The 24,120-nt window shown below is 40.5% G+C and overlaps 1 protein-coding gene across 1 annotated transcript in view; it reads right to left on the bottom strand.

The window, feature by feature from the left end:
- The window catches only part of KCNK2 (potassium two pore domain channel subfamily K member 2), a 140,340-nt gene that overhangs the window by 18,978 nt on the left and 97,242 nt on the right, over positions 1-24,120 (bottom strand). Inside the window, exon 7 of the mRNA XM_064276955.1 lies at positions 19,573-19,712. Coding sequence (XP_064133025.1) covers positions 19,573-19,712 — 140 coding nt within the window. The remainder of the gene's footprint in view (positions 1-19,572; positions 19,713-24,120) is intronic.

The raw sequence follows: 24,120 nt of genomic DNA on the forward strand, positions 1-24,120 counted from the left end.
GCTTGTTCATTCAGAATTATGAATCGATCACACACAGTAGTCTCTAAACTGAGCTTGTATTTAGCCAAAGTCTGTCTAACAGGTTCTGAAAGCATAGTACAAACCAAACCAAAACCACACCCATTGCTGTTGAGTTGATTCTGACTCATAGCAACCTTACAGACAGAAGAGAACTGCCCCACAGGGTTCCCAAGGCTCTAATTTTTACGGAAGCAGGCTGCCAGATCTTTCTCCCGTGGAAGAGCTGGTGGGTTCAAACCACCAACCGTTTCATTAGCAACCAAGTGCTTTAACTACCGCGCCACAGGGCTCCTAGAAGTGACACAAATAGGAGTAAAGTTGGGAATACACACACATACACACACACACACGAATATGTACAACATGAACATATACAGAGATGGCACAAAATTCACTCAATAATGGACTTAGCTTCTCAGTGATGTGCATCACAAAAATTGAAGAAGCCACCAACACATCACAATCTTTGGCATTCGTGAAAAATCTCATGAAAAATATCACCATATTTATACCCATAGTCTCCAATTGTGGAGATGGATTCCTTTGTATGGTAAGATTTGCCAATAAGCTTGCTTTTCTTCATAGCTTTTTTTTTTTTTTTTAGGTCAATAGTCCACACAAAACATTTTGCTCGGAAGATACTTAAGTCCTTTTTGATGTACAGAGGTTATGAAAACAGAAGAACCAGAGTGGTTATGAAGTGTATGTAGCAGGGATAAACAGATACAAGATGAAAAAAATAAACATTTCAGTGATTGTAAGCCCCCTGATATTCTGAATGGGAACTAGAGTTTATCTCTACAGTAATACCTCCTGCATTAGGAAAGCGACTACTTTGGCAAGTATTTCTGTTTGTTTAACCACAGGCATACAAGTCAAGTGCCTATTCATCATTCTTGGGGACACCTGTACCTGAGGAAGTAACTGAAGTGTACTGCTTCAGATTTATATATCTAATGTCACGTTAAATAATTTAAAAGGTTATCTCCACTGGGGATAGAGTATATACGTATAGTCTCCGGGTGATGAAACCAGTTAACACACTTGGCTGCTAACCAAAAGGCTGGAGGATCAAGTACACCCAGAGGCACCTCAGAAGAAAGGACTGGTGATCTACTTCTGAAAAATCAGCCATTGAAAACCCTGTGGAGCACAGTTCTGCTCAGACACATGGGGGGTTGCCAGGAGTCGGAATCGATTCGATGGCAACTGGTCAGTTACTGGTTATACGTTTACGCTATTGTCGTGTGCTGTTGAGTTGATTTCGACTCATTAAAAAACAAAACAAGACAAAAACAAACTCACCTCCATGGAGTAAATTCTGACTCATAGCGACCTTACAGGACAGAGTAAAACTTCCCCACGGGGTTTCCAACGCTGTAGATCTTTGTGGACGCAGGCTGCCACATCTTTCTCCTGCAGAGAAGCTGGTAGGTTCGAACCACCAACCTCTAGGTCAGCAGCTGAGTACTTTAGCCACTGCATCACCAGGGATCCTTTCTGACTTACAGGGACCCTATATCAGAGTAGAACTGCGCTATAGGGTTTCCTAGGTCATAATATTTACAGGGGCAGATCACCAGGTCTTTTCTCCCACAGATCGGCTAGTGGGTTCGAACTGCCAACCTTTCAGTAAGCAGCCAAGCCACCAGGACTCCTTATACATTCATAGATGTTATTATTATATCAGCTGGTCTTGTGCTGGTTTGTTCTCTGCACTCGAGACAGGGAAGGCACAATAGAATAAACTCACCCGGAATGATCAAAAAAAACCCAAACTCACTGCTGCCGAGTTGATTCTGACTCTTAGCGACCCTACAGGACAGAGGAGAACTGCCCCACGGGTTTCCAAGGCTGTAAGTCTTTACAGAAGCAGACTGCCGCATCTTTCTGCAGGAAGCCGCTGGTGGGTTTGGACCGCAGACCTTTTGGTCAGCAGCTGAACACTTTAACCACTGTGCTACTGGGGCTCCATCAGAGATGGAACAGAACAAGGGGATACCGCATGGTTTAAAGTCAGGAAAGGTGTGCATCGAGGTTGTATTCTTTCACCGTACCTATTCAGTCTATATGCCGAACAAGTAATCGGAGAAGCTGGACTATATGAAGAAGAATGGGGCATCAGAATTGGAAGAAGACTCATTAATAACCTGTGATATGCAGATGACACAACCTTGCTTGCTGAAAGTGAAGAGGACTTGATGAAGATCAGAGACTACAGCCTTCAGTATGGATTACACCTGAACATAAAGAAAGTAAAAATCCTCACAACTGGATCAATAAGCAACATCATGATAAATGGAGAAAAGATTCAGGTTGTCAAGCATTTCATTTTACTTGGATCCACAATCAACCGCCACAGAAGCAGCAGTCAAGAAATCAAAAGGCATGTTGCATTGGGCAAATTGGCTTCAAAAGACCTCTTTAAAGTATTGGAAAGCAAAGATGTCACCTTGAGGACTAAAGTGCACCCGACCCAAGCCATGGTGTTTTTAACAGCCTCATATGCATGAGAAAGCTGGACAATGAACAAGGAAGACCAAAAAAGAAGTGGTGCCTTTGAATTGTGGTGTTGGCAAAGAACACTGAATATACCATGGACTGCCAAAAGAATGAACAAATCTGTCTTGGAAGAAGTACAATCAGAATGCTCCTTAGAAGCAAGGATGGCGAAACTACCTGTCACATACTTTGGAGATGTTATCAGGAGGGATCAGTCCCTGGAGAAGTAGAGGGCCAATGAAAAAGAAGAAGACCTTCAATAAGATGGACTGACACAGTGGCTGCAACAAAGGGCTCAAGTGTAACAATGATCGCGAGGATGGTGCAGGACTGCGCAGTGTTTCATTCTGTTGTATAAAGGATTGCTATGACTGGGAATGGACTTAATGGCGCCTAACAACAACAACAAATCCTTAGAATGTTAGGTTGAAACATATGGAACTGTGATTTTTTAAGTTCAGAAATAGTTTAATATAAATTATTTCATAAAATTAAACCTAAAAATCTCAAAATAATATTATATATAAGGATATCCTGCTCTTTTACATTTGTAATTACTTTGGTATTATGCATTGGTTTTATGAAACCTAAGTTCAGTTTAGGATTCCTTCCTACAGGAAGTCTAAAAATAAACAGATTCAATATCATTGGGCCTAATCCTGAATGAGTGTATAGAATCAGAGACACAGATACAGTGAGGCCTGGAGCAGAAACTACCCTTTTATAGGAACATGAATATCTAGTCTCCATGGAATTTAAAGCCAGCCCACTAACCATTTCCTAAAACAAAGCAGGTTGTTCTATTTTACTTCAACTTTTACCCCGATGCTTCTAACAAAACCCTGGTTATAAGCTGCCCTGGAGTCTGCTCCCAACTCCTGGCTACCCCATGACAACAGAACTAAATACTTCCCAGTCTTGCTTCAGCCTCATGATTGGTTGTAGATTGGGCCATTGTGATTCTTAGGGTTTCCACTGACTGCTGTTCAGAAGTAGATCACGAGACCTTCCTTCCTAGTCCACCTTAGTCTGGAAGCTCCGCTGAAACCTGTTCAGCGTCATGGCAACACACAAGCGTCCACTGACAGACCAGCGGTGGCTGCGCAGGAGGTGTGCCGGGAGGGACTCAGGGTCTCCTGCACGGAAGGCAAGAATTCTCCCACCGCCTCCCTGGCAAAACCACTAGAAAACCCTAAATAAGGCAAGTGCGGACGATAGACCTCAGGCTGTCAGGGGTTTGGAAACTAATATGCAACTCACCCAACGTGAGCATGGCACAGAAAGTTTAAATCTCCCAGATTATTATTATCTTTATCCTTTTATTTAAATTAAACCAACAATGTTTACAGTGCCTGTAATGGGTTGAATTCTGTCCCCCCCCCCCAAAATATGTATCAACTTGGTTAGGCCATGTGTGGTTGTCCCCCATTTTCTGATTTTTCTATGTCCTCTAAATCATAATCTCTGCTGTGGTTAAAGAGGATTAGTGTGGGACGTAACACTCTTCTTGCTCAGGCCACGTCCCCCTTTATCTTACAAGAGATAAAGGAAAGGGAAGCTAGCAGAGAGTTGGGGACGTCACACCACCAAGCAAGATGCACCAGGAGGAGAGCATGTGCTTTGGGCCCGGGGTTCCTGTGCAGAGAAGCTTCTAGTCCAGGGGAAGGTTGACCACAAGGACCTTCCTCCACAGCCGGCAGCGAGAGAAAGCCTTCCCCTGGAGCTGACGCCCCGAATTTGGACTTCTAGCTTAGTAGACTGTGAGAAAATACACTTCTCTTTGTTAGAGCCAGCCACTTATGGTATTTCTGTTATAGCAGCACTAAGACTAAGACTATAACAGCCTAAGATAGTGCCTTACTGACTTAGCATAGAAGAGATTGTAAAATAGAACAAACAGTCCCTTTATCCGAGTAGCTTAAAGCACGTGGCTCCTGCTGCATGTCCACAAGTCGGCCAGGAGCCTCTGTTCCTATACTTATTCAGGGATCCCGGCTGACACAGCACCCATGATTTACGGCCCACATGCCAGAGCAAGGAAGCTCGGAAGGGGCTTACAGTCGCAGCTGAACCCTCTACCTGTTCTGCCCACATCAGTTCTGCCCACACGCATTGGCCAGAGCTGTTCAGGTGACTCGCTAGTCACAGGGAGCAGAGGAAGAGTCATCCTAACAGGTGTCTGGGTGCGGAGAAAAACGAAAATATGTCACGAATAGCACTGATGATGACCGTATTTTCTGGAGGAAGAACAAGGGTTCTTCCTTGTTCTGAAATGAGAGAGTACACACACACACACACACACACACACCATTAATTGGAACCCATTCTTTTGCTTTAAATCAAGTTTGGGGCAGGAAGGGCTAAATTCACTTGCTACAATTAGGGTGCCACGCACCGATCACTAAACAGATCACCGTGTTTTGTTGCAAAAGTTGATCCCTGAAGGGTCAGACACTACACAGTACCAGGGAAGCCAGCACAACCTGTACAAGGCAAGTTCGTAGCTCCATAGACATCCAAACTCCCTGAGGGACCGAACTGCTGGGCTGACATAGTTTATAAAGAAAATGTTCTAGGTTCTACTTTGGTGAGTAGCGTCTGGGGCCTTAAAAGCCTATGAGCAGCCATCTAGAATATTCCACTGGTCTCATCCCTTTGGGAGTAAGGAATAATGAAGAAAACTAAAGACACAAGGGAAAGATTAGTCCAAAAGACTAATAGACCACATCTACCACGGCCTCCACCAGACTGAGTCCAGTATAATTAGATGGTGCCTGGCTACCACCACTGACTACTCTGACAGGGATCACAATAGAGGGTCCTGGACAGAGCTGGAGAAAAATGGAGAGCAAAATTCTAACTCAAGAAGAAACAGCAGACATGCTGACCTGACAGAGACTGGAGAAACCCTGAGAGTATGGCCAGGCACTCTTTCAGCTCAGTAATGAGGTCACTCCTGAGGTTCACCCTTCAGCCAAAGACTGAACAGGCCCCTTGAACAAAACAAGACTAAAGGGGTGCACCAGCCCTGGGGCAGAGACTGGAAGGCAGGGGGAACAGGAAAGCTGGTAATAGCGAACCTAGGGCTGAGAAGGGGAGACTGTTGACATGTCGTGGGGTTGTTAACCAATGTCATACAACAATGTGGGTACTAACTGTTTGATGAAAAAGTAGTTTGTTCTGTAAACTTTCACCTAAAGCACAATAATAATAATAAAAGATGGGGAAAAAAGTTGATCAAATCTCTAATTAAATTTCAAAGTATCCCCTGTACTCTAACCCTAACAGGCCACGTATGAACCTATATTTATTTGGAAAGGGCCATATATAATGAGGAATTAAAAACAAATTCATTTTGTTGGTCCATCTTTGAAAACACACTCGCTTTTGTTCTCAGCAAACACAGGTTTGATTTTTTGTATGTGAAATGTGATTGATTTTAGCTTCGAATATGGGCAAGCACAATACTTTGCTTTGACGGAGGAAGTCCAAAAACCAATTCTGAAAGCAGAGTTCACGGTGGCCACTTTTCCTAACACAAATCCTCAGAACAAAAGGACAGTCTTAAAACAGGCAGCCTCAAAACAAAAAGACAGGCACCATTATAGCTCGATGCACTAAACCCCGTAATGTGCTCTCTAGCTAAGGAAGACAAAATTGCTTGTGGAGTGCCGTGAGGCCAAAAACTAGTGACTTATTTTCCTGTTATGTCCAAATGAACAGAAAAAATTACCCTGAATTTCCATTATCAGATGACAGTCTGGAAATGCTTGAAGCACAAAGAAGTTACAATTTATAAATAGTGAGGGTTAACCTAAAATAAACAAAAAGCAAGCAAAGGGATCTTCCTGCATGATTTTTCCTTTTTTCAGGTAACAACTGAGCTACTGCCTCTCAGTTTAATAAAAGGAGACTCCAAAAGAATTCTAGCAGAAAACTGGAAAATCTGTTGCTCAAATTCAAGAAAAGAATGAAGATAATAGTGATCGATGAGCAGATTTAAGAAACATTTATGTAGGAGCTAGCTTTTGAGTTCATAGAACACAATACATACTGGAAATTCCTATACCAGTTTTTTCCTCCCTCTTGCTATTCTATAGGGTCCTATGAGTCAAAATCAACTTGACGGCAGCAGGTTCGGGTTCAGCTATTCTATAAGGTCCTGAGTGATGCAAATGGTTTGCCCTCAACTACTGACCTAAGGTTGGTGATCTGAACCCACCCAGGCGCACCACTGAAGAAAGGCCTGGCAGTCTGCTTCTGAAAAGATTATACCTAAGGAAATCCCATGGAGCAATTCTACTGTGTAACACATGGAGTCACCGTGAGTCAGAATCGACTCAAGAGCAGTGGATTTGGTTTTTTATTTGGTAACTATTCTGATTTTCTTGTTTTGTGAGTAAATTCTAGCAATATGCAAATACACATACCCTTGATATTTTCTTGTTTACCCTTTGTGTTTACTTATTATTTCAACCAGGTAAGATATTTGGACATGTAAGTATTCATGGCATTTTAAGCTTTATACAGAACATGGATGATATATAGAAGCTCGTCTTAGAGCTTTACGTGATTATTTCACTTAGGGTGACAACTTGATACCAATTTTGTTGGAAACTCACGAGGAAAAGAACTAGGATTCAGCAGGCCTTTTAGCATAACTCTATGCCTGGAATCATCACAGGCACCTCACGACGAGGGTGCTGTGACCTTCACTTTACAAGAAAGTGGAGACTTGGAGAGATTCGTTATCTTGATGAAGTTTTCAGAGCCACTGAATATTTGAGATAGAATCAAATCTCAGTTTTATGTGACTCCAAAGCCCACACATTTTTTTAGAAGTCATACAAATTTTTTCTATTCATTTAAAAGAACATGGAAACTTTCAGTTTCCAGATTTCACTTATCTGTACTATAACAGTCAGTGAAAAAGCTAAGTTCACAAAGCCCTTTTCTGTTGCTGGGTAGTAACAGATGGGTCTGATTCGGGAACTTATTTTTAATATGTCGAAATTGCCCACGTATGAGAGGAAAAGGTGGTAGTGACCGTGGTGGTAGAGAAGGAAGGGGAGGAGATATAATTAGGGGTCCTGGATCTACAGAAATTACTGTCCATAAAATTCATTTATGAATTAGACACATTCTGTCTCGTGACAGTCACTGTTGCCAGAAAGCATAATTTAGTTCTTACACTGTTATTCTTTTATTTTTCTTCCCCTTTCCAAAGGCCTGTTGAAAACACAGATAACGTGGGGAGCTGATGGTGGGCTGTAAAGAGAAGGGATTTTCTCCTTGGATATCACTTGGTAAAGCCAACTATGGACCAGCAGATGAGTTCCAAAGTCTGATTTCTCTGATCTTCTGCCCACAGTATAGTGAGGGACACTCTGCCATAAGGTAGAAGAGATGGACTCTTTATCTTTTCCCAATGTTTAATAGCCCATCATGACACTGCATATCTCTATTTTAGTTACTCCTTAGCCTAAGAGGGGTCATATGCATTAAAATGGGAACCCGAGAAGTCTTAAGATCACTGTATACCCACAGTCCAAATTCAAGTAGTAATTTATAATTACTTCAGTAACTCAACAAAAGTATAAGAAAATCAATACAAAAAAAAAATTGTACTAAAGAGTACCATACCCCTATTATGTTAGAAATTAAAATAACTACAAAGTCTGATAACAGTCTGAAGAAAGAGGGAAGAGAAAGGAAGGGAATGGAATGGAAGGGAAGGTAACAAAAAGGAAGGGAGAGGAAGGAAAGAGAAAGGAATGGTGAAGGAAGGGGAGGGAAGGGGATGGGAGGGAGAAAGGAAGAGCAGAGGGACGGATGGAAGAAAGTGGAGAAAAAACAGAAGAGAATTGATCTGTAACAAAGACTAAGTGGTTTATTGTAAAAAACTACTCCTTTTTTCCCATCCCTAGAAGAAGAAAAGTAAAAGCAAACAATTACAAAGATTATTAAGGGAACCTATCACCCATGGAATACTCTCTATAAAGACATCGGCCTTAAACTACCACAGATGAAGGCTGACTCTTTAGCCAGTAGCCAGAGCCCATAGTAAAGATCAGAAAATGCTGTGGAATGAACGAACGTTTGATTTAGTAATGAATTGTTTGTTTAAATAATCTCCTAGCCGGTCTCCATGCTTTTCTCCTTTTTCTCCAGTCCTGTCCCTTCCCTGCCACTCTAACATCATCATTCCACAGCTCATGCCCACCCCACCGCCATCTATAGTGTAGGGAAACCCCAAATCTGCAATCTCACGTTTAAGGCTCTCCACAATCCTACAAACCCATGTACACAGCTTAGTTTTCAGTATGCCTCTGCAAAAATCCTCTTTGCCAGTCTATGGATTAAATTCTGCCCCCCTTCCAGTACTCTGTGCTTTCGTACTTCTCTGCTTTTGACAAGCTGTTCTACTGACACAGAACATCACCCCTCCATCCCAACCCCCTACCTTTTAAAATTTTACTTATTTCTTTTGCAAAGACTTTTCTGACCCCTTAGCTTATGAATTATTTGCACCTCCTCCTAGCACCTCTGGCAATTAATATTTAAGCAATTTTAAGATGGACAGAGTACGTGACAGCTCTCCATCTTTTCTTTGGAAAGGAAAGCAGGTATGTAATTCAACTCTCCCTCTCTCTGCCCTCCCTTTCCCTCTTCCCATCTCCCATTCTGTCTCTCTATACATTTATATGTGTACATATATGTATATAGGTACATGGATATCTACCTGTATATACATACATGGATATCTACATGTATACAGGTACATGGATATCTATACGTGTACACGTACATGGATAGCTACATGTATACAGGTACCTGGATATCTACATGTATACACATACATGGATATCTGCATGTATATACCTACATGGATATCTATATGTACATATATACATGGTTATCTACATGTATATATGAACATGGATATCTACATGTATATACGTACATGTATATCTATATGTATATACATACATGGCTATCTACATGTATACACACATATATGATATCAACATGTATATATGTACATGGATATAGATATGTGTATATATATATTTAAACATATATCTATACACTCAACATATATACACGTGTGTGCACTCATTCACACAAATTTGTGTGTATTTACTGCATATGTATCCCCAAAAATACCTGCCTAGTAATCGGGGCTGCTGCTACTTTGCTCAACACCAAAGAACACAGTTCATGTAGTTTTCCATTAGTTGTGCTCCATAAACCAAACCAAACCCATTGCTGTCAAGTCAATTCTGACTCATAGCGACCCTACAGGACAGAGTGGAACAGCCCCACAGGGTTTCCCAGGAGCAGCTAGTGCATTTGAACTGCTGACCTTTTGGTTAGCAGCCAATCGCTTAAGCACTGTGCCACCAGAGCCCCAGTTATGCTCCAGAGGCTCCCATTTTCATAAAATACAATGTGAATGCCGTCCTTTGGGATTGCACTTGATGTCCCCAAAGAACAATCCTAGTATATACCTACTGTGTGGTACCATTCCAGGAGGCGATATTTACAATGTTTTCTGTAGGAGTGGCACCCCTGGAGCACAACCTCACAGGGAAATATAGTCACTTAATTTGTCTATTTTATGTTATTGGGTCAGCCTTTTATTAGGGTCTTTTTCTTCACTATCATCTTTAACCAATCTGATCCATCACTTTAATTATCCTCTCTCCAAACCCTCAACTCCATTGTCCTTCCTCTAGACCCAGCCATGAATCAATTTGTTGGCATTATTTGCTGAATAGGAGAGCTAGCAGCACAGTGGTTAAGTGACAGGCTGCTAACTAAAAGGTCAGAAGTTTGAACCCACCAGCCACGCCCTGCAGAAGGAAGATGTGACTGTCTGTTCTACTCTGTCCTACAGGGTTGCTATGAGTTGGAATCAACAAGATGGCAACTTTTGTTTCCTTTTTTGCTAAATGGTCCTTTATAATATCTACATTCAGCCTTTGAAATTAAGGTGCTACTCAGGGTTCCGTTTTTAGCTCTATTGTTTACTTACTCAACAAATCTTCATTAGGTGAATTCATCTGTACTGACAACTTTCCTCACCGTTTACGTAATCGTGATGCCCCAAAGTCTCTCTCCATCTTCCATCCTTCCTACGTTCCATGCTTGTATACCCAATAATCTAGATGTGAGTTTACCACCTACATGTCCAACAGGCCCACAGATCACATGTCCAAAATGAAACGATCCCGTTCCTGCCACCTAGTCAAAATCTCTTGTTTTCCTGTGTTCCTTAATCCCATCCAAAGCTCAAATCATGGATGTCTTGCTCCCTTTCCTTTCCTTTACTACCCACAGCTGATGGAATGCCAAATCCTATCCATTCTCTCTCGCAAATACTTCTGAAGCCCATACTTTCACCTCTAGCCCACTGTCACCATAGGGCCTTCATTCTACATTACCTGGAATCCTGCAATAATTTCTCATAGCTGATTCCCCTGCACCCAGTTTTGCTTGCTTCTAATCCACCTTCGCCATGTCACTCTACTTACTTAAAATTCTTCAATAGTTCTAAGCTTTTCAGAATAAAGTCCAAACTATTTCAAATGGCATATGGAACTCTTCATATTAAAAGCACTTTTCCCATAAAAAATAATGATAAAGTACTGCAATATCTCCAGGGCCCAGGCTGTACTGCTCTTTACTTGTCCATGTATAGTCAAGGTCAGAAGTCCTGATGCCTTAACAGTTAAGCACACAAGTACCAACTGAAAGGTTGGTGGTTCAAATCCACCCAGTGGCTCCATGGGAGAAAGAGCTGGTGGTTTGCTCCTGTAAAGATTAACCAAAACCAAAACCAAACTCTTTGCCATCGAGTCAATGCCAACTCATAGCAACCTAATAGGCCAGAGTAGAACTGCCCCATAGGGTTTCCAAGGAGCACCTGGGGGATTTGAACTGCTGACCTTTTGGTAAGCAGCCATAGCTCTTAACCACTATGTCACCAGGGTTTCCCTATACAGATTAAAGCCTAGAAAGCCCTGTGGGGCAGTTCTATTCTGTCACATGCAGCCGCTATGAGTTGAAAACTGAGTCAACATTACCAAAAACAACAACATGGTCAAGGTAAAGTCTTCAAGTCACAGCTCTTTCACTGAAGGGAGGCATTGCCACCCGAGTGAGGTTGGGAGGAGACCAAATGCTGCCACTGGTGGCCAGCAGAAGAAAACTGTGTCCTTCGATATTCTCAGGTCCTTCACAATGCCGGGGCCAAATATAAGTTCCAGGGATAGTCTTTCAAAGGGTCTTGGTATCAGAACTTCCCAATCAAAGTGCATTTTCTTGATACGGTACAATGCCAGCTTACTGAAGTAAGCTTCACTACATGCATTAACATCCCCAGAGTTGAAAGAAACAACAGTGGGAAAGAAGCTTTGCTTGGCCTCCACTCACGGTGGCCAGCTACACTGGCATGTGACGGTGGGGACTGCAGCAATGTTTATCTGCCACTGGGGACAGGGACATTCCAAATGTTGTCAATGAGACCGTGGGGTCTTTTAGATGCAAGAACTGTAAAGAGTAAGAAACTAAATTCCACCTGTGTGTAACGGGGGACATACTATTCTGTTTGTTTACCAAGTAGGCATGGATTTCACCTTCTGAATTTGGGGTCACTTCTTATTTTTACTGCACCAGCCTCAGAAATGAGTATTGTCATGTTATGCATAATATGTAAATAATCTTTATTTTCTAAATGAAAACATCATCTCCTCAAGACAGAATATATAGAAAAAAATGTTTTTCATTGAAAAAGTAGTCACACCACTCCTTACTTCTAGACACGTGTCTGCTCTCTTTCAGTTTACAAAAACCATGAAACAAATAAAACACTACCACAGAAAATCTTACGTCTCCAGGGAAAAATTACTGAGTTCATTATTGTCTTCCTTGAGGAATGCAGATCAACTGAAATTATACATGGTACTTCTGAAACAGTACAGTGTTGTTTCCACGAACGATTCCCTCTTCAAATATTTCAGAGGGATGAGCTATACCAAGATGTTTTATTTCAGCACGTTCATGAAAAACAATCTATTTTACCTTACTTCCAAACATAATATTTCCATTAAAATTATTCTTCATTGGAACCAGAATATGCTTTAACATAAAAAAACAGGAAGGACATAAGGCCACATATGATCACACCTATATGTTCATATTGTCTGATATAGTGCTGGAAGATGAGCCCCCCAGGTTGGAAGGCACTCAAAAGATAACAGGGAAAGAGCTGCCTTCTCAAAGTAGAGTCGATATTAATGAATTGGATGGAGTCAAGCTTTCAGGACCTTCGTTTGCTGATGTGGCATGACTCAAAATGAGAAGAAACAGATTGCAAACATCCATTAATAATCAGAACCTGGAATGTACAAAATTCGAATCTAGGAAAATTAGAAATCGTCAAAAATGAAATGGAACACATAAACATCGATATTCTAGGCATTAGTGAGCTGAAATGGACTGGTATTGGCCATTTTGAATTGGACAATCATATAGTCTACTATGCTGGGAATGACAAGTTGAAGAGGAATGGTGTTGCACTCATCGTCAAAACATTTCAACATGTATCCTGAAGTACAATGCTGTCAGTGATAGGATAATATCCATAAACCTACAAGGAAGACCAGTTAATATGATTAGTACTCAAATTTACCCACCAATCATTAAGGCCAAAGATTAGACACCGAAGATTTTTATCAGCTGCTGCACTCTGAAATTGACTGAACATGCAATCAGGATGCATCGATAATTACTGGTGATTGGAATGCGAAAGTTGGAAACAAACAAGAAGGATCAGCAGTTGGAAAATATGGCTTTGGTAACAGAAAAAATGCTGCAGATTGAATGATAGAATTTTGCACGACCAACAACTTCTTCATTGCAAATACCTTTTCTCACCAATATAAATGGCGACTATACGCATGGACCTCACAAGATGGAACATACAGGAATCAAATTGACTACATCTGTGAAAAAGCTCAATATCATTAGTCAGAACAAGGCCAAGGGCCGACTGTGGAACAGACCATCAATTGTTCCTATGCGAGTTCAAGCTGAAACTGAAGAAAATCAGGGCAAGTCCACAAGAGCCAAAATATGACTTTCAGTATATCCCACCTGAATTTAGAGACCATCTCAAGAATGGATTTGATGCGCTGAACACTAATGACCAAAGACCAGACAAGTAGTGGAATGACATCAAGGACATCATACATAAAGAAAGCAAGAGGTCATTGAAAAGACAGGAAAGAAACAAAAGACCAAGACGGATGTCAGAGCAGACTCTGAAACTTGCTCTCCAATGTCGAGCAGCTAAAGCAAAAGGAAGAAACGATGAAGTAAAAGAACTGAACAGAAGATTTCAAAGGGCAGCGCAAGAAGATTAAGTATCATAATGACACGTGTAAAGAGCTGGAGATGGAAAACCAAAAGGGAAGAACACGCTCGGTGCTTCTCAAGCTGAAAGAACTGAAGAAAAAATTCAAGCCTTGAGTTGCAATAGTGAAGGATTTTATGGGGAATATATTAAATGACACAGGAAGTATCAAAAGAAGATGGAAGGAATACACAGAGTCATTATACCAAAAAGACTTAGTTGACATTCAACCACTTCAAGAGGTAGCATATGATCAGGAACTGATGGTACTGACGGAAAAGTCCAAGCTGCACTGAAGGCATTGGCGAAAAACAAGGCTCCAGGAATTGATGGAATATCAATTGAGATGTTTCAACAAATGGATGCAGTGCTCAAGCATTCACTCGTCTATGCCAAGAAATATGGAAGACAGCTTCCTGGCCAACTGACTGGAAGAGATCCATATTTATGCCTATTCCCAAAAAAGGTGATTCAACTGAAAGCAGAAATTATTGAACAATATCATTAATATCACACTCAAGCAAAATTTTGCTGAAGATCATTCAAAAAAGGCTGCAGCAGTATATCGACAGGGAACTGCCAGAAATTCAAGCTGGTTTCAGAAGAGGACGTGGAACCAGGGATATCATTGCTGATGTCAGATGGATCCTGGCTGAAAGCAGAGAATACCAGAAGGATGTTTACCTGTGTTTTATTGGCTATGCAAAGGCATTCGACTGTGTGGATTGTAACAAACTATGGATAACACTGCAAAGAATGGGAATTCCAGAACACTTAATTGTGCTCATGAGGAATCTTTACATAGATCAAGAGGCAGTTGTTTGGACAGAACAAGGGGATACTGATTGGTTTAAAGTCAGGAAAGGTGTGCGTCAGGGTTGTATTCTTTCGCCATACCTATTCAATCTGTATGCTGAGCAAATAATTCGAGAAGCTGGACTATATGAAGAAGAATGGGGCATCAGGATTGGAGGAAGACTCATTAACAACCTGTGTTATGCAGATGACACAACCTTGCTTGCTGAAAGTGAAGAGGACTTGAAGCACTTACTATTGAAGATCAAAGACCACAGCCTTCAGTATGGATTGCACCTCAACATAAAGAAAAGAAAAATCCTCACAACTGGACCAATGAGCAACATCATGATAAATGGAGAAAAGATTGAAGTTGTCAAGGATTTCATTTTACTTGGATCCACAGTCAACAGCCATGGAAGCAGCAGTCAAGAAATCAAAAGATGCATTTCATTGGGCAAATCTGCTGCAAAGGACCTCTTTAAAGTGTCGAAAAGCAATGATGTCACCTTGATGACTAAGGTGTGCCTGACCCAAGCCATGGTATTTTCAATTGCATCACATGCATGTGAAAGCTTGACAATGAATAAGGAAGAAGGAAGAAAGAAGAACTGATGCCTTTAAATTGTGGTGTTGGAGACGAACACTGCATATACCATGGGCTGCCAAAAGAACAAACAAATCTGTCTCAGAAGAAGTACAACCAGAATGCTCCTTAGAAGCAAGGATGGCGAGACTGCGTCTTACATACTTTGGACATGTTGTCAGGAGGGATCAGTCCCTCGAGAAGGACCTCACGCTTGGTAAAGTAGAGGGTCAGCAGAAAAGAGGATGACCCTCGATGAGGGGGACTGACACAGTGGCTGCAACAATGGGCTCAAGCATAACAACCATGGTAAGGATGGTGCAGGACCAGGCAGTGTTTTGTTCTGTTGTGCATAGGGTCGCTATGAGTCGGATCAACTCGACAGCACCTAACAACAACAACAACATGAATTCATACTTGAACAACATGGTTTAAGAAGATTTGTTTTTGAAAAATAGTATAAGACTTGGACTTAGTAACAGCCGAAATCCCCCCATTGAGGGAAAGCATGTGTTCTAGTATTATCATTTAGAAATTTGAAGCTATATTTTATTTTGCAGTTTTTGATACTCTGTACTAGTTATGGAAACCCTGGTGGCGTAGTGGTTAAGTGCTACGGCTGCTAACCAAGAGGTTGGCAATTTGAATCCACCAGGTGCTCCTTGGAAACTCTATTGGGCAGTTCTGCTCTGTCCTATAGGGTCTCTATGAGTCGGAATCGACTCAACGACACTGGGTTTTGTTTTTTTTTGGGGGGGGGGTGGTACTAGTTACATTTTTGAACAGCAAGGATTCTCAGTTGTAAAAAATAGTTAGCATTTTCAATCATTTAAAATGAAAACTAGAAATAATCTCTTTGCTTCTGAACTCTGAGTTTTTAAAACTTGGAATATCTGGATTAGTTATGGTACAGAAGGGTAAGGAATACGAATTATACAGTCACCCACCATTGATTAATCTAAAGAAGATGACAACTAGAATATATTTAGTCGGTTTTTGTCTAATTATAGCCTTCGGTGAGTTACTTCAAAACCAAAATGATCTAATAGCCTTTCTTCTACTGCTATACAAATTTTGGAAACCCTGGTAGCATAATGAATGGTTAAGAGCTACAGCTGCTATCCAAAAGGGCAGCAATTCGAATCTACCAGGCACTGCTCGGAAACTCTGTGGGGCAGTTCTACTCTGCCCTGTAAGGTCGCTACGAGTTGGAGCTGACTAGATGGCAACGGTTTGGGTTTTTGTACAAATTTTGGCAGCATTTCTTTTGTAAAAACTTGGCCCTGGTACTATGTAGATAAACTATAAATTACTGTTCCCTTTCTTCATATTCTTTTTTGAATTTGTGACCCCATGTTGTTATTTCCCTAAATTGCATTGTAAATCAGAAAACACAGGTCTGCTCAAGCTGACAGTCACATTTCAATGGGCTCAACCGTTCGGAGCAGCTGCGGCTCCAGTGGGTTTATATAAATCTTTGTTCACAGAATCGTGAGTATGTCAATTTCCTACACACAGTCACTAGACAGTATGTGTCATCCAAAATACTATGTAGAAGCCAAAAAACTCGTGGTGGAAAAAAAAAGTTTATCACTTTTCAGTGCTTAATTAGCACAAAAACAGTAACGCATTTCATGCTTTTGGTTGGGAGTCATCAAGATCACCCGTGAGTAGGCACCTGAGCTGGTTTTTCATATTAAATGAGTCAGTTAACGTAGAAATTTAAATTTATTTGAAAAAATTGGTGATTAATCTGGAAATAACGTGCCAATGCGTTGTATCAGCTAGTCCTATCACAAAAAGTTCTGGCTCTTAATAATAAAGATGTTTACACTTTAATTTTTTATACCAATTTCCTAAAGAGAGAAAACTGTCCCATGCTCTCTGTGGGCCTTAGTGACCCACATTAAAGTCTTACTACGATCCACATTGAAATGGTTGTGTGTGTGTGTCCACATATGTATCTTATATTTAATATACATATGCGTTTGTGTGTGTATGAAAAGGAGCCCTGGTGGCACAGTGGTTAACCACTCTGTTGCTAATGGAAAGGTCGGCAACTGGAACCCACCAACCACTCAGCGGGAGAAACGTGTGGCACTCTGTTCCCATAAAGATTTACAGCCCTGGAAACCCTATGGGGCAGTTCTACTCTGTCCTGTAGGGTTGCTATGAGTTGGAATCTACTCCGCAGCTACCGGTTTGGTTTTGGCTTGATGTGTGTGTGTATATCTGTACACACACACACACACACACACATATATATACATATAAAGTTTTACAAAACAATAATTTTCTTAAATATATGAGATATATTCTGTTACATTTTATTTTATATAAGAAATAAATGCTTGTGTTTTTTTTTTTTTTTAATTTGTTTATGGTTCAGTGTTCGAGCTTTTACTTTTAACTATGTTACCCAAAATGTTTCCTAGCCACTGTGTCCTTTTTTCTCTTAGCATCCAAGGTGGTTTAAATAATAGCCCTGCACCCTCAACAGCGTCTCCACGTTCTGGCCTCCGGAACCTGTGGATATAATCTCATTAAGAAGAACAGGTCTTTGTGATGTGACTGACTTAATGACTTCTAGCTGAGATCATCCTAGATTATCCAAGTAGCCCCAGGATGACAAATGTCCTTATTAGAGACATGGAGAGGGGAGACAGGGATAAGACGAGAAAACTACGGGAAGATGGAGGCAAATACTAGAGTTATGAAGTCACAAGCCAAGGAATGCCTGGAGCCACGGGAAGTTGGAAGAGGAGGCAGGGTTCTCCCCTAGAGCCTCTGGAGGGGGTGTACCTTGCTGACCCCTTGATTCCAAATTTCTGGCCTCTAGAACCGTGAGAGAATGCGTTTCTACCATTTTAAATAACCAAGTTTGTGGTAATGTGTTATGGAAGCCCTAGGAAAGGAATATAGCATTTCAAGATCCTTAAAGGTGTACATGAGGTTGGAATAACGGTAATTCACAGACACACACAAAAGGAGCCTGAGATTCAGGTGAAAGAGCTGAAGACCTGTTCAAAGCAAAGTGTTTCACAATATTTAAACTAGAATCTTAAAGCATATTATATTGCTGATTTGTTTATAATAAAAATATTTTGGTTCTACTGTGCAACTAAGATGCAGATTAATGTGTACAGATTCAACAGGTGAATTCCCAATTGAGAACTACGGTAGCTGTGAAGGGAAGCTTTGGATAACTTACGCTCTTCCTAGTTATCATAGGTACCTCAGATGGTGATAAAAAATTATATGACCTGAAGAGTTCAAATAAAACTAAAAAAAAAATCAATATTTGCTTGTAGAGAGAAATTTAAATTTGATCATTTCCTGTCTTATTTCACTTGGGTATATGCTCATCGTTGCAATCAAATATTTTAACACTAGTATCTCCTGGCCACGAACAGCAGAAAATGAAATGGCAGGAATATTTAAAGGGAGACCGTGGGGCAATATAGCAGCAGGTTTCAGAGATATGTTCTTCTCTGAGACGATTAGTAAAGTAAGGTAAAATCCAGAAGGAAAAAACAAAGGAATTTATAATAAAACACTACTCTATCACACTCAAATTAATAATTCTTCTGGACCTGTAGTTATGAAATGAAAATTTAATTTTCAAACTATGAAAATTAAAAATGAAGATTAATTTTCAAAAGGTCCATAATTTAATGGACCAAATTCTAGCGTTCATGTCTACATCTGTTAAGTTGAAGGACATCTCTGTGAAAAAGCTAAAATCTGTACACTGGGAAATTAGCCACAATGCATACACAGAACATGTATGTGTGTGCTTACGTATGTGTATATGCAGTTATACATACATGAGACATATGTAAAATGGAAATAAGTGGATATAAAAAAACAAAGTGAATATAGTAAGCAAAAAACAATAGTAGGACATCCTTTATACGATGCTACTGATATCGTGATACAAATGTTTTCTCTTATATTTTTCTTTACAGAATAAAATTCGCTTTGTACTCTTGACAAAAAAAAATGGGAAAAACTGAAGAAAATATTTTAATTTGATCCTTTTTAGTTACAAATAATCTTCAGGATTACCACAGCCTCCGGCACATAAAAGCTGCTTAGTAAATATTTGTTAAGTGAATGAATTTATAACTCATTATCTTCCCATAGCCTCATAGGGCAAATTCATAGCCAAAGGTAAATATGAGTGGTTAAAAATAACCGTTACTGAATTATCTGAATAGAAGTGTTTCTGAACCTTCTTAATGCTCACCTCTTCCTTCGTCTTTTTGGATATCACTCGGAGCCAGTCACCAATCATGCTCAGAACAGCAGCAAAGTAGGCAAGCCCGACAAGGATCCAAAACCACACCACCGGCTTGTAGAAGTCTAGATATTCAATATCTGATCCACCTGTAAGGAAAAGAAAAAGTAAAATAACTTCACATTTATAAAAGTAGACAATATAGGTATTTGCTAAAATTATCAACGGAATATTGACTTGCAGAACACAGAAATCTAATATTCTCGTTAACCGATCCATGTTATTTTCTTCATAGAGAATTCCTGCCTTTCCACTCACGTAATTGGTTTCCTGGTTTTCAAGAAACAGTTAAATAAGTTCTTCTTAATAAAGCTTTTCTTTATTTCCTCAGGTGACAGTGATTTTTCCTCATTGTGTGTCTTTTTCATTTATTTTAATCTGTTTCAATACTCTGGTACATTAACTATTCCACCTGTACCAGTCTTTTTTTCTGCCTCTATTTTAACAGGCAGAAGGTAGAGACTACACCTTTTAGGTATGCATTTAACTTGCTATATTTACCTTACTGTCAAAAATACATCACAACCAATCGATTCCATGCCAAACTGAACAGAAAGTGGGCAACCCTAGATCCAGTTCCTATTTTAAAGGTATCAATGTAAAGAATTGATAACAAGTGCCAGAGATTATGTCTCGATTAGTCTAACTCAGAACAAAGAGTAATTTACAGATGACACTGCCATTGTTCTCTGACTTTGCAGAAAAATTCCCATGTTTGTCATAAATTAAAATTCTTAGCTTCAAGAAAAAAAATTCACAAAAAAGCTCTTTTTCTTTATTCCCTGAGTTACGTCTCCACCTATTTGGTACAGTAAGTACACCAATGAGGATCTGTATACATTCCAATACAACCTATATCCTGCACATATTTATGGGGCACTTACTAAGTCCCAGGGCACTGGTGGCGCAGTGGTTAAGAGCTCAGCTGCTAACCAAAAGGTCGGCAATTTGAATCCATCAGTTGCTCCTTGGAAACTCTATGGGGCAGTTCTACTCTATCCTATAGTGTCGCTATTGAGTCCCTCTCTTAAGAAATTCAAAATGTAGCCTGAAAGACCCCCTTGCGTAGACAATGAACCATAATGGGGTACTGCATTGTTCGGGTTCCATCTAGCTGACCCTGCTCACTGCGCTGATTGTGGATAACAGGCCAGGGAAACTAAGATCGCTCCCTTCTGATGCCAACGTGTGTGGTGGATGACAAATCTCACTCCACAGACCAACTGAATCCTTTGGAAATCTCAGCTTCCCTTTTCAGTTCAGACCCTAGCTGAATTAGCTAAGAAATTATTGGGTCAAGTTAGGACAAGAATGGAAAGAAGACATTTCAGAGGCAGAATCATCAGGGATTGAAGCCCAAACAGTTGGTGTGATAAGTGTAAGAAAGAGCTCTATGGTGGCCACAGACCCTCGTCTGGGAGATGATGCCAATAACTGAAGAGCGTACTCAGAAGAAGAACAGTGACTAAGAAAAAGTAGTTCAAAGCGAGACACGACAGTTTTGAAGTGCCTGAGATAAGAAGAGGTGGAGATCCCAGCAGGATCCTGAAACACAGAGCTAACAACAAGGCAGAGCAGGAGATGAAGGTTTCACAGTCAACAGCGTACAGATGGTAGGACTCAGACAGGAGTCATGGCATCACTCAGTTCACAAAAATTCAATCCATGTGTTCAGACTAGCCGTTAGTAAGTAACGCAAAACAAAAAGTAGCAAGTATGTATTAAAACTCAAACATAAAATTTTGAGTGTAACCTTATCCAGTCCAGTTGCTACGGAGTCAATTCCAACTCATGGCGTCCCCACATATGTCAAAGTAGAACTGTGCTCCATCGGGTTTTCAGGGGCTGATTTTTCAGATGCAGACCACCAGGCCTTTCTTCCAAGGCACCTCTAGGTGGTTTGAAACTCCAACCTTTTGATTAGACAGTGAGTGCTCTAACTGCTTCCCCCATTCAGGGACTGAGTACAACATTCAAAAAAAGAAAAAAAAAAAAGCCCACTGCCATCAGGTTGATTCTGACTCACAGCAAATCTTTACGGAAGCCGTCTGCCACAACTTTCTCCATTGCTCCATTAGACTTTGAGTTACCATATTTTCAAATATGAAAGGATCAGAGTAAAAAGAGAACATTTTTCTATCAGGTTAATAATATAAATAGGAACATATGCAGCTTTCTTTGGGGAAAAACAATAATTTTAAGAATACAGTTTACAAAATGAATCATATTATTTTCAATGTTATTGTAACAATATTTTACCTCATGCAACATTTTAAAGAGTCACTTCGGGGAAGGGGTATGGAAGCTAACGTATCCCGTGACGGGTAAGACGTGGCTCTACAAATTCACAGAAGTGACTTAAGAAACGTCTGCGGAAACCTGTCATATGATAGGCTTGCTGGCAAATTCCATTTTTCAAATGTTTCCATTTCCATGAAACTAAAATGACATTTTTGTCCAAGTACTTTTTCTTTCAAAACCAGAAAATCTTCATCCAAGTAACTGTGACTCACTTAACGCATAAGTTCACCAAGATATTGATTTTAGAAGAGTTAGTTCATGCTCAAGATGACTTTTTCTAAGTCTTCCTTCTTATAAACAGAATGTCACAGTTTGAAAAGAGAAAATTAGCTTAATCACTAAAAGGTCTATATGTGGGTAAAATGTTCAAACCACAAGTGTTAGTGGATTCCAAGCCCAGGAAAAAAAGTGTTTTCCCATTCTTAATTGCAACCCTTGAGATGAAATATCCCCAGTCATAGGATGTAGGAAAAATTAATGCAAACAAGAACATCATCAAACAACTCACAGATCCTATTTACTCTTTGAAATCTAAGATTAATGAATTAATTTCCACATTAGTCAATTCGCTTGATTCATGAATTTTATCCAAATTAAAATCCCTGCAATGTTAGGGTAACTTGCTAAAAAGAGCTGTTAGTTTTATTTTTAAATTAAGAAACATTTTTAAAAATTTTGCCATTATAAGCATTAATTTCAGTCTAAGTATATTTAGAGAACACGTATATGGCCTCTTGCTTACTGAGGACCTAGGGTGGTCTCTCTGTGCTGGATGGACTCCCTACACACCCCTCCCCCACCTCCACCCCACCACCCACTTTCTCTTTCCACAGACACCACAGATATTGCTTGCAGGGTGCTACCACCCACTCCCTCCGCAGGGGTCCTTACTGACCTGGCACCAATAGTCACCCCACTGCTTTGTTCCTTTGTCACCACTGAAAATAGGCACACAAGTCCTTTAAGAGCTTCCCAGCTCATCATTACAGGAGAGCAGACAGGTGGTAATGAAAACAGCAAAGAGGGGTGGAGACGGCAAGGCTGCAGGAAATTATAAATACTTCCGAGTAGTTAACTTAAGTCTAATTGTCTTGACTCTTGTTCTTATATGCTCTGTGACAGCCTCTCTTACAAGCTGCCATCTCTCTTGGACCTCTGAGGACATCAGCTGGCCTGATCCAATCCAGCAGAGTAAGCACTAAAAATGTCACTTGGAGAAGGTTCAGGCTGGCATTATGGCTAGGATTCCATTCTCTCCCCAGATGGGTTTTCTGAGTGTTCGGATGGTAAGGATCCCTTTACCTGGCATTAAGGAAGTTCTTATCTGGTCCCAAATAGTCCTTCCTGGAGGTGGAGGAGGGCAACCAGAACAGCTGTGAGACCATGGCAGGCACCTTATTTACGTCCTGGAAGGCTCTTTCATTCTGGCCCTGGTTGCCCTACATAACCTGGCCTCTATGCTTATTTCGGAGTCCCCGGTACACACAAACGGTTAACGGCTGCTAACGGAAAGGTTGGAGGTTTCAGTCCACCGAGAGGCGCCTCTGTTTAGAAAGGCCTGGTATTTTACTTCTGAAAAATCAGCCACTGATACATCCTATGGAACACAACTCTGTTCTGACACAGGTGGGGTCACCATGAGTCTGAGTCAACTTGATGGTAACTGGAGAGAGAGCATGGTAGATATTTAACTGGGGACTGGAGTCAAACAAGGAGGGCCTCTTACCCACAAGGTTCTTGCCTAGAAGCCATATAGGCCTAAAACCAAAAAAACCCATTGCTGTCAAGTTGCTTCCAACTACTAGTGACCCCTGTTTTAACAGTAGCCTCCCCACCCTGCTTCTGCCCTCACCCAGCAGTTGTCCCTCTTCCTGCACTAAAGAGCTTGAGTCTAGGCTTCTCCTGCCTCCCCCACGGAAGTTCAGTTTTTAACTCCTGGCCATTCTGGACTAAGGTTATCAAATCCATGCACCTTCTCTGGTTTTCTATAATAAATTATTATAGACTATAGATCTAGACATAAAATTTTGTTCTTAAAAAAAATGTTCTTTGCATTGGTTTATAAACATTTTAGTTTAGATCTCAAATATTGGTTTCAATTTTTTAAATTTTGTTCTTTTGACCTTACTTTTACTAATTAAAAATATCTTGCCTTAATATAAAAGAAAAAAAATCCTTATCATCTGCTTTAGAATA

The sequence above is a fragment of the Loxodonta africana genome, chromosome 25 (genome assembly GCF_030014295.1).
Source record: "Loxodonta africana isolate mLoxAfr1 chromosome 25, mLoxAfr1.hap2, whole genome shotgun sequence".
Lineage (NCBI taxonomy): Eukaryota > Metazoa > Chordata > Mammalia > Proboscidea > Elephantidae > Loxodonta > Loxodonta africana.